This window comes from Danio rerio, chromosome 9 (assembly GCF_049306965.1).
Source record: "Danio rerio strain Tuebingen ecotype United States chromosome 9, GRCz12tu, whole genome shotgun sequence".
NCBI classification, from domain to species: domain Eukaryota; kingdom Metazoa; phylum Chordata; class Actinopteri; order Cypriniformes; family Danionidae; genus Danio; species Danio rerio.
The window spans coordinates 26,689,186-26,707,021 of NC_133184.1; the positions used below are offsets into that span (position 1 = coordinate 26,689,186).

At 40.2% G+C, this 17,836-nt stretch overlaps 1 protein-coding gene, 1 long non-coding RNA gene and 1 other non-coding gene across 5 annotated transcripts; all 3 read left to right on the forward strand.

The window, feature by feature from the left end:
• The first annotated feature begins 1,921 nt into the window (after positions 1-1,921).
• On the forward strand, positions 1,922-9,455 carry si:ch211-284a16.2. 2 transcript variants are annotated; one of them, XR_012384841.1, is made up of 3 exons: positions 2,010-2,092; positions 2,487-8,970; positions 9,365-9,455. XR_012384841.1 is itself a non-coding variant. In NM_001423527.1 (2 exons), the coding sequence occupies exon 2, from the start codon at positions 2,718-2,720 to the stop codon at positions 8,784-8,786; it is 6,069 nt and encodes a 2,022-aa protein (NP_001410456.1). In that variant the 5' UTR covers positions 1,922-2,092; positions 2,487-2,717; the 3' UTR covers positions 8,787-9,453. The 2 variants fall into 2 exon arrangements, 1 of the variants encoding a protein (NP_001410456.1); NM_001423527.1 differs by having other exon boundaries at positions 1,922-2,092; positions 2,487-9,453.
• Positions 9,456-13,585: 4,130 nt separating this feature from the next.
• si:ch211-260b17.5 lies at positions 13,586-17,836 on the forward strand. Of its 2 annotated transcripts, none has more exons than XR_012385397.1 (5): positions 13,586-13,682; positions 14,582-14,664; positions 15,287-15,337; positions 15,436-15,484; positions 15,597-17,640. It is a non-coding gene; the product is annotated as a si:ch211-260b17.5 (long non-coding RNA). The 2 variants fall into 2 exon arrangements; XR_012385396.1 differs by having other exon boundaries at positions 13,608-13,682; positions 15,436-15,459; positions 15,597-17,836.
• trnal-caa (transfer RNA leucine (anticodon CAA)) lies at positions 17,058-17,167 on the forward strand. The gene is made up of 2 exons: positions 17,058-17,095; positions 17,122-17,167. It is a non-coding gene; the product is annotated as a tRNA-Leu (tRNA).

Genomic DNA, 17,836 nt, shown 5'->3' on the forward strand with positions numbered 1-17,836 from the left:
ATTTCTACTAGAAAGAGGAATTCGACAGGGCTGTCCAGCCTCTGTATACTTATTTCTTATAGTAGGCCAAGTCTTCTGTCACTTTATTAAGGCAAGTAAACTAGATGGAATTCAAATTGCTGGACGAAATATTTTAATTAGTCAGTTAGCGGACGATACAGCCTTATTTTTAAAAGACTCAAACCAGGTTCATCAGGCTATCAAATCCATTCAGTTGTTCTCTAAAGCCTCGGGTTTGCACCTTAACCTTAAAAAATGTGAAATATTAGTTTTAAAAAACTCTCCCCTATTATCTGTAGAAGGTATACCAGTTAAAGAAGCCGTTAACTATTTAGGTGTTGTCATTTCAAAAAAAGAACAAGACAGAGTTTCTTTAAACTTTAACCCTGTTTTCGAAAGGATAAAAAGTAAATTCAATCTTTGGTTATTAAGGGATTTGTCCTTAAGGGGCAGAGTTCTTCTTTCAAAAGCAGAAGGAATTTCTAGATTAACCTATTTTGCTTCAACCTTATATCTAGATAATAAAACAGTCAAGTCTATTGATACGATTTTATTTAATTTCTTATGGAAGAATCGTGTACACTACATGCGCAAATCTGTTGTTTTAAATTCCCTTAAAAATGGGGGTCTTGACTTTTTGGATTTCTCTTCTCTAAATAATACTCTTAAAATTAATTGGTTAAAGTTTTGTCTAAATAAACCTTCTTTCTGGAATTTTATTCCCAATTTTATTTTTGACCAACTTGGAGGTCTTTCCTTTTTATTATTATGCGATTATAAAATTGAGAAATTACCAGTGAAGCTCTCTGCTTTTCATGCTCAAGCCTTGTTGGCGTGGAAACTGATCTACAAGCACAATTTTTCACCACAACGTTATTTTATTTGGAACAATAGATGTATTTTGTATAAATGCAAGAGTATCTTTTTGGAGAGGTGGTTTGAAAAGGGTATTGTTTTAGTTTGTCAATTATTTAACACTCAAGGGTATCTTATGACATATGACGAGTTTCTTGTACATTTTAACTTTCCTGTAACTCCCAAGGAATTTTCTCTTGTTTTCTCTGCAATTAATTCTAATATTGTTTCCTTATTTAGAGGTGTAACTTGGATTAATAAGCCCATAATCAAACTAGTTGATACAGTGTGTGGTAAAATTTGTTTCTCACAGTCTAAAAATAACAAATCTATTCGCTCTCTATTTGTAAATCAAGTTGTATCTAAACCTTGCTCTATTACCTATTGGAATAATTTTGTAAGAATTCCTAAATGGGAAAGTATTTGGTCATTGCCTCACAAATTTTTGGTTACAAATAAGATAAAAGAAATATCTTTTAAACTAATTCATAAATTCTATCCGGTTAAACATTTCCTAAGTAAATTTAAAAAGGATATTGATATAAATTGCTCTTTTTGTTCTTTGCATTTGGAAACTGTACCCCACCTTTTCTGGCACTGTGGTTATGTTAAAAAGCTCTGGTATGATGCTTCTGTTTTTATAAAGAAAAGGGTACTCTTTAACTTTAATTTGCATTATGAAACTGTAATTTTTGGGTATTTTAATTATGATAATATGAATAATGAAGCTTTTGTTATTAACCTATTTATTTTGCTAATTAAGTTTCATATTCATAAGTGTAAATTTTCCAACAAAAAACCTTGTTTTACTGTGTTTTATAAGGAACTGAAAAATTACTTTTGCACTATTCAGCATAGTGCTAATCGAAAGGCCATTAAAACTGTCCAACTGTGCTCTAGTTTCAAAATATTTGATTAATGTAAAGGTCCTGCTTGATTATATTTGTAAGAATTTTTAGTTAAGTATTTATACTCTTATTTTTATGTTTGTTTTATTTTATTGTATGTATTGATGTTTTCATTTACTTTCTATCACCCTGGCACTGTTTTGTTTGCTGTATTGTCATGTATATGTTGTTTAAAGCATAGTGTCAGAAAGCCTGCTTGATGGACTAGGAACTAAAGTTCGTTGCATGTTTCTAGGGGGGACGTTTAGTTTATGGGACCTGCTGTTATGTTCTCCATCATTGCTAGCTCCTGCTGATGTTGTTTTCTGTAATGCGTTCATCTTATACAAGTAAGTTTTAATCTGAAACATCTAATACTTATGTAACATGCATGCTGACACTATTTTGAGGTCTATATCGTCTATAATGTTCCTCTATAGCGGTTATTTGCGGCCGCGATTGCCGCGATAATTCTGCTGAGTCATCGCCATTAAGCCAGAACTATAAATAGCCTTTATGGACGGCCGATCAGCGTGTTTGCCTATATGAACGGACATTTTTTAGACTGTTGTTGCTAATTAGACTGTCACATTCCTAACAGACATTACTGTTAATATGTTTGAGTTTAATATGGACATTTATGATGAATGTTATTGTTGCAGTCTATTGTTTCAGTCAATGTTAATGTCAATTCATAGTCAATAGTAGTTTGTAATTATTTCTTTATTTGTTTTTCCTTTGTAGACCATTACATCTTATTCATTTCTCACTACCATTACCCATAATTGAGCAATCTGATGATTATGTTGAAGAAAATAAATATTTCAAACGTCAACACTTCTCCTGCCCTCCTGATTCTCTGACCGGAATCTGGTCCATATTTGGCCGCCTCAACCAGTGGAAAATTTACATGTAGTAAGGTTTACTACAATATTATGGTCCTTCGAGCCGGATTGAGAGCAATATAAAACCAGTATGGACCAAACAGGAAGTGAAACTGAGAAAATGGACAGACCCCGCCGCAGGACACATCTGCCACCTCACCTGGATGATTATGAAGTTGATTACCAACCTATACAGGACCCTCCCCCAAAAGCTTCTACAACCTGTCCCAGTCACTCTAGAAGCAGCTCGAGGAAAACGTCCCGCAGTGGTATCAGCTCTCATTCTAGGACGAGTAGACGTTCTGTTACCTCCACTGGTGTTTATCTCCCACCAGAACTCTCTAGTGTCCAGACAGCTGTTTTGGAGGAGAAGATTAAGCAGAGACAGTTTGATGGTCTACAGCAGCAGGTACAGGAGGACTCACTAGCTGACGTGGAATATCAGCGCCTGCAGACACAAGCAAAGGAAGCTCAGCGTATTCAGGAGGAGGCTCTTGCAGCTAAGGAAGCTTTGTCCAAGCATCTAGAGAGACAGCGGAAACTACAACAGGCAGAGACTGAGCTTGAGGTAGCCAAACTTGTATCTTCAATGCTTATTACAAACTCTGGATCAAACACTCCCAAGCCTTCAGGCTCAAGAGACAGCCCATCGCCGCCACCTCAACCTGATCAGACTAATGCACCCAGGAGTCCACAGTCTACAGCCTCTTCTCAGCTTCCACCTCCGCTACCAACAGTCACATCATGTGATGACATTTCACAGCTGTCACTTAGACCACTGGCGCTAACATTACCTACCACCACAGTGAGTGTTTCCTCTCCTTCAACATTCCCGTTATTACAAGCAGTCTCATCATCAGTCGTTACAGTATCTGAGACTGCCCCTAAAACTATGCCATTAAACACAGTGACATCAGTTCCACATGTGACACATCAGCCTTTCTCTGTAGCGACAGTTATGTCCACTATTGGCCAGTCTACGAGTAGAAGAGGGCCATCTGTACCAAAGCAGTCTAACACTGCCCCACTGACAATGAATACGAATCCATATGTGATGCAGCAGTCATTCATCCCTCCAGTGAGCACACACGCATATCAGCAGCAACCTCCAATCACCAGCCAGCAGGCCTCAGCTCCGCCACCTAATGTCAGATCTGCTCAGCCACATTCATTCATGCCTCTTCCCCACGCATACCCTGGTACAGAGCTACTGTTTGCCTCAGCTTATGGCATACCACAACCCAAGCTACCAGTATTTGAGAGTGGTAATGAAAGTGACTTTGCCTTGTTAAAACTGGCCCTAGATAATTTGCTAAGTAATCACAGCTATCTTAGTGAGCAGTATAAATATCATGTACTGTTAAGTCATTTGAAGCTACCCAGCGCACAGCAGCTAGCGAAAGCTTATATGTATCATTCACATCCATACTCAGCTGCACTACAAGCACTTCAGGACAAGTACGGGCAGCCAAGACAACTCGTACAGTCAGAGCTGGGTGCCATCATGAATAGCCCACCACTTAGACTGGGTGATGCTAATGCCTTTGACAGCTTCGCATTATCAGTACAGTCATTAGTAGGCATGTTGAGGACCCTTGAAGGTCAAAATGGGTACGAGTTAATGTGTGGCTCTCATGTGGATCGATTACTCAGCAAGTTACCACCTGCCTATCGTGACAGCTTCGTTGAGTACTGTCTAAGCCGGGGTATCCTCCAGACAGGCACAGACAGAACCTATACACTCCCCGATCTGGCCACCTGGTTAGAGATTAAGTCCCAGGCGAAACGAATTTCCAACCGAGCTGCAGCTTTGTTCCCGAGTGACCTAGCCAAGCCTCAAGGTAAACCCACAACATATTCCCGTCCAAAGGAGCGATTCACACCTGTTTTGTTGACCAGTGAGAGGAGCATAAACCGTCCTGATACTGCAGCACAGAGATCTAGCACAAAGGTTAAGCCCAGGCCATATTGTCCCCATTGTGATAGCCGAGACCATTACCTGAATGCATGTGAACAGTTTAAGAAACTAACTACAGCTCAAGTTACCACTTGGATAAGAGAAGGAAAGCGCTGCTGGAGGTGTGGTCGAACTCATGACGTGGGGGTCTGCAACCTTAAGCGCCTATGCAGTGTCTGCAAAGAGTTACATCTTACAGTTCTACATGATTCAGTTCAAGACACTTCTAGAGCTGTTCTCATGGTCAGTTTGCCACCTACAAGAATTTATCTGGATCGACCTAACCGTTCCCCTAAGGTCATGCTGAAAGTTGTTAAAGTCCTGCTACACAGTGGTCGAAAAACTATGGAAACCCATGCCGTTCTCGATGATGGATCAGAGAGAACTTTAGTGCTGCAGCCAGTTGTGCAACAGCTTAAATTATCTGGTACCCCTGAACTGCTCTCGCTGCAGACCATTCACCAGTGTCACACTGAACTTACAGGATCATCTGTGTCTTTTGAGGTGTCATCTGTATCCAATCCCTCAAAGAAGTTTGCGATACACAACGCATTCACGGCCCCAGGTCTGTGTCTAGCGGAACACCATTACCCAGTGGCTGCTCTGCAAAGGGCTTATAGACACCTAAAAGATTTGCCACTGCCTCCCATGGATAAAGTGAGACCACTGCTCCTCATTGGGTCCGACATGCCGCATCTCCTGACACCAGTTCAGCCTGTATGCAAGGGCCCACCAGGGGGACCCATCGCTGTTCGTACACAACTTGGATGGTCTCTCCAAGGCCCAATGAGCCCGATGCAGCCCTCAAGAGGAAGTCAGCAGTGTCTTCATATTATGTCAGTTCCCACCTGTGATAACCTGTTTCAACATGTGGAGAGACTCTGGCAGGTGGACACACTCCCATACAACACCAAGATGGTTACCAGGTCCAAACAGGACAAGGAGGCTTACACTTTGCTGCAGAATGCAACCGTCAGAGTGACTGTGGACTGTGTACGACGATATGCTACACCATTACTGAGACGGACCCCTCGAACCTTGCTCCAAGCAGATAAGACAGCTGTTCTCCCAAGTTTACGTCGTACTGAGCGCACCCTTGAAAGGGATCCTGATAGGGCCAAAATCTACTGCAGTGAGATTTCTAAATTGGAGTCAGCTGGTTATGTGGCAAAAATAACGGCAGAGGAAGCAAACCAAAGTGAAGAGTCCTGGTTCATTCCGCACCACATGGTGCACCATAATGGTAAAGACAGAATTGTCTTCAATTGCTCTTTCCAACACCATGGACAGTCTTTGAATGATCAGCTGCTGCCTGGGCCCACGTTGGGACCATCCTTATTAGGTGTCCTCCTGAGATTCCGCCAGCACACAGTTGCTATCAGTGGGGACATCAAAGGTATGTTCCACCAGGTCCGTTTGTTGCCAGGAGATAAATCTGTACTACGTTTCCTCTGGAGAGGAATGTGCAGAGAAGTAGAACCTGAAATATATGAATGGCAGGTGCTTCCATTTGGCACAACGTGCAGTCCCTGTTGTGCCATCCATGCCCTCCAACACCACGTCCAAGAGCACAAAGAAGGTAAAACTGAATTGGTGGATATTGTGGAACATTCCTTTTATGTTGACAACTGCCTTCATAGTGTAGCAACGGCGAGTGAGGCTAAAGTGATAGTAGATGGATTACGCCAGCTCCTTTCTGAAGGTGGCTTTGAAATTAGACAGTGGGCATGCAATGTACCATCCGTAACCGAACACCTACCTTCAGATGCCAGGTCCGCAAGTAGCGAGCGCTGGTTAGCACAAAGCAGCACTGATCTTCAGGAGCCAACTCTTGGGTTGCGGTGGGATTGCATTAATGACACCTTGGGGTACAACTTGCGTTCTGTGGAGAATGTTGAACCTACCCTGAGGAACATGTATAAAACTTTGGCGAGTCAATACGACCCTTTAGGGTTCATTACACCATTCACTACTAGAGCCAAGGTTATCATCCAGGACCTCTGGAAGCACAACCTTGGTTGGGATGACCCCATAAAGCCATCACATTTGAGAGATACTTGGCTTTCCTGGGTAGAGGAACTCCCTACACTTACCAAGATACATTTCCCTCGGGCATATACCCCAGCCGCTGCTGACAACCCATCGGCTATACGAGAGCTTCATGTCTTCAGTGATGCATCGGAAAGAGCCTATGGTTCAGTGGCCTATCTACGCACCACCGATGAGCAAGGACAAATCCATATTACCTTTGTCTCGGCCAGGTCTAGAGTCGCGCCTCGCAAATGCCTATCTGTACCACGTTTGGAGTTATGTGCTGCCCTTACTGGGGCCCAATTGGGGAAAGTAATCCAAACTGAGTTGACGCTACCAATCCACAAGGTCACTTTCTGGTCTGATTCTACAACAGTGTTGTATTGGTTAACATCCGAATCCTGCCACTACAAAGTGTTTGTAGGGACACGGGTGGCAGAAATACAGACTTTAACAGAGATGGCTGAGTGGAAGTATGTTGAGTCACATCACAACCCTGCTGACCACATCACACGAGGCCTTACCCTAACAGAGATAGCAGGCCCCCATCAATGGAGCTCAGGTCCAGCCTTCCTGATCCAGTCACCTGATCAATGGCCATCAATGCCCCAAACTAAAGCTGAACCTGATTGCAATGAGCTGAAGAAATCAGCCTTTATCGGAACTGCTTCAGTACCCAGTGTTTCTCTACCAGTTCCAGGCAACTTCCACACATGGCAAGAGCTTGTTAAAGCCACTAGTAAATCCCTACATGGGGCGGCTGCCGACACAGACTCCTCTATAAAGGCCTCCGAGTATATTGAAGCAGAAAAGTTACTTCTGGCACAGGCTCAGATGGACTCCTTCCCTATGGAAGTTCAACATCTAAAGGCTGGACATCCTGTTTCACCAAACAGTCGCTTAGGTTCACTTGCTCCAGAATATGATGATGCTACTGGTCTCATTAGAGTGGGAGGGCGACTACGACGTGCCACTGATCTCGACTTGGAGGCCATACACCCAATCATATTAGACCCTAGCCATCATATTACTAAATTGTTGATTAAAGAAACGGACCAACAACTCCTTCACCCTGGCTCAGAGAGGGTTCTGGCAGAATTGCGCCGCCAGTATTGGATCCTTCGAGGTCGACAAGCAGTTCGTAAGCATCAGCATACCTGTCAAGATTGTCAGATATGGCGAGCCAAACCTCAAACTCCACGAATGGCAGATCTCCCCCCCTGTAGATTAAATCTGTATAAGCCACCTTTTTATTCTACGGGTGTGGACTGCTTTGGACCATATGCAGTCAAGATTGGACGCCGACAGGAGAAAAGATGGGGGATCATTTACAAATGTCTAACAACACGTTGTGTACATCTGGATCTGTTGGAGCATATGGACAGCGATGCTTTCCTTCTTTCCCTGCGCCGTTTTATAGCCCGACGAGGCAAACCTATGGAGCTATTGTGCGATAATGGCACCAACTTTATCGGAGGTGATCGGGAGTTACGTGAATCCTTTGAGGCCATGTCACCAAAGCTACAGGAACAGTTGGCAGAGCAGAAAATCAGTTTTCGCCATAACCCCCCAAACGCTCCTCACTTCGGAGGGACTTGGGAGCGTGAGATAAAATCAGTTAAGACAGCACTCCAAGTAATCCTCAGAGAGCAGTCAGTGCCAGAACCAGTTCTGCAAACCCTTCTGGTGGAAGTGGAAAACATTCTAAACTCCAAACCACTCGGATACGTATCTTCAGATATCGCGGATGTAGACCCTGTGACTCCTAACCTACTGCTCATGGGTCGCCGAGATGCCTCGTTACCCCAGGTCTTGTATGATTCTAGTAACCTGCTTGGAAGACGAAGGTGGAGGCAGAGTCAGGTGCTAGCAGATTGTTTCTGGACTACCTTTATCCGTCAATACCTACCAAGCATGCAAGGCCGTCAAAAGTGGACAACTGATGGGAAGGAACTGGCAGTAGGACAAGTTGTACTTGTGGTAGATCCACAGCTTCCACGTTCCCATTGGCCTGTTGGAACTGTAACAGAGGCTTTACCTGGAGTTGATGGCCGCATTCGAGTGGTCAGAATTAAGGTTAAGGACAAAACATACACCCGTCCAGTCGTGCGACTGATCCCACTTCCTCCTCTTGAGGACAATGACACGAGCACCCCTGACAGACTTTCTTAATGTTCAATTATCTCGTCAGATAATTGGGGGCGGCTGTGTCAGAAAGCCTGCTTGATGGACTAGGAACTAAAGTTCGTTGCATGTTTCTAGGGGGGACGTTTAGTTTATGGGACCTGCTGTTATGTTCTCCATCATTGCTAGCTCCTGCTGATGTTGTTTTCTGTAATGCGTTCATCTTATACAAGTAAGTTTTAATCTGAAACATCTAATACTTATGTAACATGCATGCTGACACTATTTTGAGGTCTATATCGTCTATAATGTTCCTCTATAGCGGTTATTTGCGGCCGCGATTGCCGCGATAATTCTGCTGAGTCATCGCCATTAAGCCAGAGCTATAAATAGCCTTTATGGACGGCCGATCAGCGTGTTTGCCTATATGAACGGACATTTTTTAGACTGTTGTTGCTAATTAGACTGTCACATTCCTAACAGACATTACTGTTAATATGTTTGAGTTTAATATGGACATTTATGATGAATGTTATTGTTGCAGTCTATTGTTTCAGTCAATGTTAATGTCAATTCATAGTCAATAGTAGTTTGTAATTATTTCTTTATTTGTTTTTCCTTTGTAGACCATTACATCTTATTCATTTCTCACTACCATTACCCATAATTGAGCAATCTGATGATTATGTTGAAGAAAATAAATATTTCAAACGTCAACACTTCTCCTGCCCTCCTGATTCTCTGACCGGAATCTGGTCCATATTTGGCCGCCTCAACCAGTGGAAAATTTACATGTAGTAAGGTTTACTACACATAATAAAAAAAAAAAAAAAAAAAAAAAAGAAAGAATGGCAGGGTCATCTCATCGCTGTGATTGCCGCGTTCCCAGCTGCTCCAACTCAAAAACGACACTCTTACTTTAATGACCACGATCTCCCGAAAGACGAAGGACAGGGAAAATCATGGATGACAATATTTAAGGGGGTTGAATGCCGTTTCAAGTTATATGTGGGAGTACGCTCGTATGCTGTATGCACTTCAAAGCAGAGATTATCATGTTTCATTAAAGACTGGTGGTCTATGGTTTATTTTCATGAGTAATTATAATATAGACAAAACTCCAGTTAAACTATCTGCCTTCCACAAACAAGTGCTCATCATGGTCATTAATCTATAAGCATGATTTATCCCTACATTGTTGTTATTTTGGAATAATAGACAGTTCATACAAATGCAAATCTCTTTTTTTTTTTAATTGGTTTGACAGTAAAATTATTTGTTTAGTCAGTTATATAATAAAGATGGTAAACTTTTCTTACAATGAAGTCCTTTATTACAAAATCAAAATATTACAAAACCCAGCAAGTTTTCAACTGTTATTGGTTCAATTCCTGCAGAGACATGTTATTCATTTATGTTATTTAGAGGTATTAATAAGACCATCCTTCTGATGCTTCATCTTTTGATATTACTAAATCTTATGTCGGCAAATTTTGTTTCACTAAATACCAAGAGTAATGATAGAGCTATTCATACTCTTTTCCAAAAAGAAATCATTACTGTACCTTATATTAAATTTTATTATATGTCTTTATTAAAGGGTGAATTGAAGAAAAGTGTGGCTGTTACCACAGAAATATCATGTTAGAAATAGAATTAAAATATCCTATAAACTCATCCACAGGTTTTATCCAGCAAAACATTGTTTGCAAAAATTTAAAAGTGGGATTGATGTAAATTGTATTTTTGTAACGAATATGAGGAGACAGTTTTACACTTATTTTGGCATTGTACATAGTCAGCTTATGGGGTGAGTTGCAAAATGTATTAATAACGATTCTTTTGTGTTCAACCTCTTTCATTATGGATAAATGTACATTTGGGCTTTACTTGATTATCCTAATCTAGAGGGAAAATAGTTTTATTTATTTAATTTGCTTATGTTGTTAACAAAATTGTACATTCATAAATATAAATTTACTAATATGAAACCAGATTTTAAGGTATTGAAGACTGAAATATGCTTGTACAATACCAGTATCAACTCTCTAAACAAGAAACTCGACCCACTTTAAAATGTGTGAACTCTACAATGTATTTCATTATTATGTTATATTACATTTTGATTATTTGTATTTTATTTATAATTACCCCCTGGTATGTACATTTTTGTATTGTAAAATGTTATTTTCTGTTCTTTAAATAAATAATAAAAATGAATATTATCCACGAGTAGGAGCTAATGTGTTTCCAGACTTGAGAAAACCTCACGAGCATTAAACAACCTGTAATGTATTAACCGATAGCAACTCGCCTGTATAGCTAACTTACCTCGCCATTCACTATATCTGACTCTGAATAAAAAGGAAGGAGGGGGTTAGCACAGTTTACAGACGGGACTACTGACATTAAACTCATCCTGCTGGATGTTAAATAGCCAGGTTAATCTAGTTTACGAATGGCTTGAATGAGCAGATTTTATGCTGTTGGCTGTGCACCTTACTGGAACCTGATGTTGCAAACGCAAACGGTAAGACACGTTTTCTGCACAAACTCTGCAAATCGGTATCATCTTTTAAAAGTTGTTTTATTAAGGCAGTTTTACACATTCACCGAACAACATTTTCTTGTCCAAATTATGGCAAAGTTGACCGTGAGAAAGTCATCCGCTGTCCCGAGGCTGTCATGTCTCTGCGACTCATAGCGAACCCGGAAATATCGATACACTGCTTCGAAGGGCGCTTCCGGTGTTCAATTCCGCTGTGAAAAAGGTCTATTCCAAAGGAAAAAACAGCACGTTTAGGTCTGTTTTCTTTATAAATCAGCGATCTCCACTGGCTGAGTGATATCCGATATAAAGTGGGTCTTAGATTGTACAAGAAGCACTGCATTAAATTACATTTTCTCCCGCCATGTCTTTATAATATGAGCATTTATTTTACCCCAGTGTACTCAATGGAGCTTCTGCGCTAGCCTGCCGATTCTGACGGCCGAGTGCGACTAAAAGGCATTTTGTCTCGTTTTACGCTTGAACAACTAAACGAATGCCAAAGTTTATTTAACTGAATGTTTTTAATTACATTACAACATGGATGCTGTAAAAGGAAACATATAAAGTGGAAAAAAAAACACAATAACCGGTCACCGGAAGTTTATAAGTATGGGAACAACACTAGCTTGGCATATATCCAATTATATTCATCTGTCTCCATATTCTACTGCATCTCAGAATATTACACAGCACCAAAAATGTAAAAATATATATTGAATATATTTAAATATTTTTGTCCACAGCAGAAGGCAATTCGCAGTGACGCAGATTTCCTAGTCTGTGTGCTCCAATCAGGTGAGCCCTCTTCAGCGCTCGCCATGACAACGAGACAACAGTGACGTGCCTTGTAAAAATTTGCATATGCATTCCTATAAAGCTTGTGTGCTCTCTGTCAGCGTTGTCAGTTCGCCCGGTGTAGCTGTTTGTACTTGACCAATATGAGTTCAATACCAACGGTACGAGTGGAGCCACGCCAATCTCACGAAGTCCGCTTCGTGAAGCTTCACCCGGGGCCGTCTGTGCTGTAGTTCCTTGCGGTTTGCGTACATAAACGCAATATTGCGAAGAACATTACGTGTTTGTTGCTCGAAATGTGCCGCCGAGCAACATCCAGTGAATACTGGCACGGCCTGGTGCCCGGTCTTCTCTTACACTCCCTGGGGCGAGGCAGCCTTTGAGCCCTAGGCAGGGAGCAAACAACCCCCGAGGAGCCTCAGGGAAACACGCGGGGCCGGTAGTGGGACCTCGCTGCGAGGGTTATGGTGGGTGGGAGTAGCGAGGCCCACTCATCTTCTATTTTAAACTATTGTTTCAAACTTTAGTTTACTATAGTTTGAAATAGAAACCATGTAACTGTTATGGTTTAACTTTTATACAAAGAGCTTAGAATGACCAAGAGCAACAGACCCGGATTCCGCCATTTTGAAGTGATAGCGATCGCTCGTCATTGCTGTCGCGATGGAAAGCAGCTGCTTTGTTTTTATTTAATTTATTCAAAGAGCACGTTATTGTTTCCCAAATTGTAGAGTGTCGCCTCTTGGTAATTCTATGCTCTTTGCTCTATGTCTGACTGTTGTAATGTTTTGCTTTGTTTTTCAGCTGAGTTGTTGAGCAAAGAACTATTGAAGACAACTTTTGAAGACAACCGCGGGTTATATTCACGACTCACGAGCGCGCGCATTATAATGTTTCCGGGCTGTTTTCTGAAAATGTATCTTGTTTAGATAAGTTTGCATGTCAAACTAAATAAACTATACTCTTTCTAAACGCCTGTCTCGTGTTTTATTTGTCATCTACAGCAGTGCACTGTCATATAAGTCTGTTGAATGCATTTGTATGCATTTGGTGTTATGTTATGGTTGTTTCATAACTATATTTATTATTATTCTGTATGTTAAAAATCAGCAATTTATACTATACATTTAACATGTCATAAACTTACTGTTATTTTAAAATTTGCCAAATAAAGTGTCCTAAGACAGGAATGGGTGCTGTTTTGGTTTTATGTCAACCTACTGTAGGTTTTAGGTTGACTCAGCAGGTATAGGCTACATACATCATAGGGAGTTTTTTTAATGACCCAAATCAAGTAAAACGTCTCTTACTCATGTACTTTTAGAATGCATAAGTCAGATTTAAGTGTATAAAATATAGTTTCTAACAACAAAATTTTGTCTTGTGAAAAAGACCAGTGTGGTGGTGAGAAAAAAAAAGTAATGTCAAGTTATATATATTTATAAAAGAAGTTGATCAAGTTGTCATAATATTTAGTCATTAGATTATGTGACCGCTAGATGGCGCTCATTTGAAAGGAGCGTTCATTTCAAAGGAGCGTTACCCTGTGCTAAAAAGGCGGCTCTATTGACGCATTCCTTCCAATAGACAACATCTTGGTAGGCGACATCTAATGTATATAGCTATGGGCGCTAACTAGTATTCACGTCGTATCATGCTCAACTCTTAATACTCTTTTACGCATTTTGAAAGTCTTTGCGTGATTTCAGAGAGATATTTAAGCACATAATGCATACCATTGAGTTACACAATGCAGCATTTAGCCCGCTCGTAAACATCGCTGCTTTCCTCAGATCATTATTGTCTAAGCAGAAGTTTCATCATTAGCCCTGACTGCCAGATGCTCTTCATCTCAGGAGCTGTACTTTTAGATGCTTGATAATAAGGTGAGTTATGGCTGGAGTGGACGCTGCCAGACGGGCTTTCATTCATTTTGTCATGACTGGGAGAACAAGATACTAATGAGTGACAGTCCACAAAAACTGCTCTCCGGGCTATTAGGTGCCTTCTGCACCTACTGGTATGCTCAGAAGGCTGTTATCATCCATCCACATGGTTAATCATCTTTAGATCACAAACGGCTGCAGCCGGAAGTTAACGAGAATTTATATATTTTTTTACATTTCCCAATAATTAGGCTATATTTTATTAATGCCTACCCCTACATTAACCGTCACAGTAATGTAAAAACAGATCTGGGGTCTTCTCTATTAGTATAGCTGATTAACAATGTGAATGGATGATAACAGCCTTTTGAGTGACATTTACTGCTCGGAAGGCCCCTACTGGCCCATATCTATCAGCTGATAACCACTGATAAAGCTGATTGAAGCAGCTGACTGGACATGGTCAAACAACATTATTGGACCATACTAACCAGCCATACGTGGGGTCCCATATGTGACATGGCATTAGACTAGGTATTTTAGAGATGTGTAAAAAATGAATGTATGTGGTTTTATGTGTCTTTGGCAGCGAGAAGAGGCTGAATCCAAAGTCTGAGAAGAGGCTGAGAAACAGAGGATCGAACGAGAGAAACACTTCCAGAAGGAGGAGCTGGAAGACTTGGAAAGAAAGAAGGTAAAATAAAAGTCCACCAATCAAGCTAAACACAGCATCATGCTCTCTTATTCACACACACACATACGCGTGCTCGGGAGTGATACTGTTAGACCGCCCGCTCCCTTTTAAATTACACCAGTTATCGACCGCTCCCATGCTTTATTCGGAAATTTATTCCCACGCTGCACGAAATCTGGTACAGCCGCCGGAATGCAGACCTCTAATCTGGCATCACGGTGGCTCAGTGGTTAGCAATGTCGCCTCAAAGCAAGAAGATCGCTAGTTCGAGTCCCGGCTGGGTCAGTTGGCATTTCTGTGTGGAGTTTGCATGTTCTTAGTGTGTGTGAATGAGTGTCTATGCATGTTTCCCATTATTGCTTTGCAGCTGGAAGGGCATCCACTGTGTAAAACATATGCTGGATAAGTTGGCGGTTCATTCTGTTGTGGTGACCTCTGATTAATAAAGGGACTAAACTGAAGTAAAATGAATGAATGAATTTTGAAAAATTGTTAAATATAGCACTTGGGAAATATTTTTAAATGATTTAAAATTCACAGAAGGGCGCAAAAGTTTGTCTTCAATTGTATTTGAGATTTTAGTTCAGTACTGTTGGTTTAACGCTTGTTTTTAAATTTTTAGCGTCTGGAAGAAATCATGAAGAGGACTCGTAAGAGTGACGCTGGAGCACAGGTGAGATGTGTGTGTGTGTGTGTGTTTCATTAAGCCTAAATTTATCTTAAACACACTCAATGAAAGAAAATTAACCTGGTTTATTCATTTCTTTGCAGAAAGATGTTAAAACTCCAACTCAGGTGAATGGCAGAGTCACTGACAGCAGTAAAAAATCTATTCATAGTACTGTGAATATAGAAAAATCACTCTTTTATTAATATCATGTAAGTAGGGGCAAAATAAAAAAATTCAATGTTGTTTTTCTCTCGTCTTGCAGTAATACAGAAAAATCCGTCAGAAGCTCTTCATAGTGGTGCGACAAACCAATCACCAATGAAGTAATCGAGACGCTGCATGAATCGAAATTGAAATGAAGTTGCATGAAATATGTTTTGCTTATTGTCCCGCTTGTGTGTGGAGTTTTGCATCTTCTACTCGTGTTGGTGTGGGTTTCCTCTGGGTGCTACGGTTTCCCCCACAGTCCAAACACATGCACTATAGGGGAATTGATGAACGAAACTGGCTGTAGTGTAAGATTGTGTGTGTGTGTAAACGGAACAGTTGGCGGTTCATTCCACTGTGGCGACCTCTGAAATAGAGACTAAGCTGAAGGAAAATGAATGAATTAAAATTTATTTAATTAGAATGAAATTCTGTAGATGGTATTACACACAAAAAATTTTTTTTATAAAATCATCTGTTGTGTGTTGTCTTAGACCCGACTCATAGCTAAGAATTGGGTTTATTAAGTAAAAACTCCCTGACTTCATCCGTCCTTTCTGTTTCATACAAAGAAAAATCTATCAGGAGCTATGCTTAGTCAAAATAAGATCATAATCATATTATTAACTTTGGTTTTGACGGCTTCCAAAACTCACTGTATGCACCTACAAAAATGCACCCCTTCTGAAATGTGAATCTATTAACTTAAATTTATATTTTTTTAATACCAGCATTATGAGAGTCAACCAATAGGAATAGCCCTTACCTTACAGAAGATTACAGAATTCTTTTCTTCTTTTTTTACATTTATTTGTAAACCTAGTGCGTTTTAAAATGTTTTTCACTTGTTGTTTTTGCTTTATCCATCAAGATAATCATATTACGTTTTAATCAATTATGCCCTACATTGGTTTTTATGTAGACTGAGAATCTCATTAAAAGTTTGAAAGGGGTGCATCCTATGCAGGAATAAGCAGGAGCGGTGCGAGAGGCGCGCTGGTATGTTTTCTGCGCGCACTCGTCAGTTTGTTTTTGATTACATTGCTTTTACCAGTGTTGGTTCGGTTCCACAGAGAGAACAACATCTTTATATAATGATAAACGTTATGTTCGTGCGTGCTGTTAAGATTTTCACAGCATCTCGATCTAGACTAACGTGAGGCTATATTTATTGCTAATGCTAACGTTTGCGGTCGAGCAGCATGCACGTGTTTCCGTCAATTTTTTAACTATTTACTGCTAAAACATGAAAATGTGATATTGCTTTAGTTTAACTGAGATTTATCTAACGAATGACATTTCTAAGTTAATGTTATATGAAAGCATTTTAAAGTAAAACGGAAATGTACATTGGGTATGAAATGTACATCATGATATTAAAATAGGAATAATCCGCTTAAACACACTGATCCATAAACATCAGCAATGGTTTAACTGAAGATGCAGACTATATAAAACGATGAATTGAGAGACGGACGAAAAAGTCAGAAAGGCTTCCGTCTACTGAATGACGTATGTCAGGATGGCCGAGCGGTCTAAGGCGCCAGACTCAAGGTTCATACCTTCCTGTGAAGCGGGATTTCTGGTCTCCGAATGGAGGCGTGGGTTCGAATCCCACTTCTGACAGTACTTTTCTGTTGCTAATTTACAACATTTCTTACAAAATAGTTGAGTATTCCTTTCACTTTGGACATTGTTTATGTTTCGTAACTGCTGTTGCTACTAATATAAACTTTTTTATTTTATTTTTTTTAACAATGATTTTTTATATTGTACATCAAGTTCACTGACATTAATAATAATAATAATAATTAGAAGTTGTTATATGTTTATGATTATCTTAACAACAACTTACTCATAAAAGCAATATTTAGTAAAACTGCCTTAATTTACATAATGCAATGTAAAATGCATTGTAAACAGGCTACTTATTTTTTTAATCTGGTTACGTAGTCTGTATTAGATTTGATAAGTTACTGTACACACAACACATGGCTGAGTTGTAATTTACAGCATGCTGATCATTATTACAAAAATAAAGCATTTTAAATGCACATTCCACCACATAATGATATTAAACACAATGCATCATTTGAAATTACTCATATTCTGTGGAATCATGGAAATGGTTCATAATTCTCTTTCTCTCTCTCTCTCTCTCTCTCTCTCTCTCTCTCTCTCTCTCTCTCTCTCACACACACACACACTCTCTCTATCTCTCTCTCTCCCACTCTCTCTCTCTCTCTCTCACACACACACACACACACACACACACACACACAACAAGTATGCATT

Coding starts and splice junctions, on each gene's coding strand:
- si:ch211-284a16.2 (NM_001423527.1), top strand. CDS start 2,718: ATGGACCAAACAGGAAGTGAAACTGAGAAAATGGACAGACCCCGCCGC.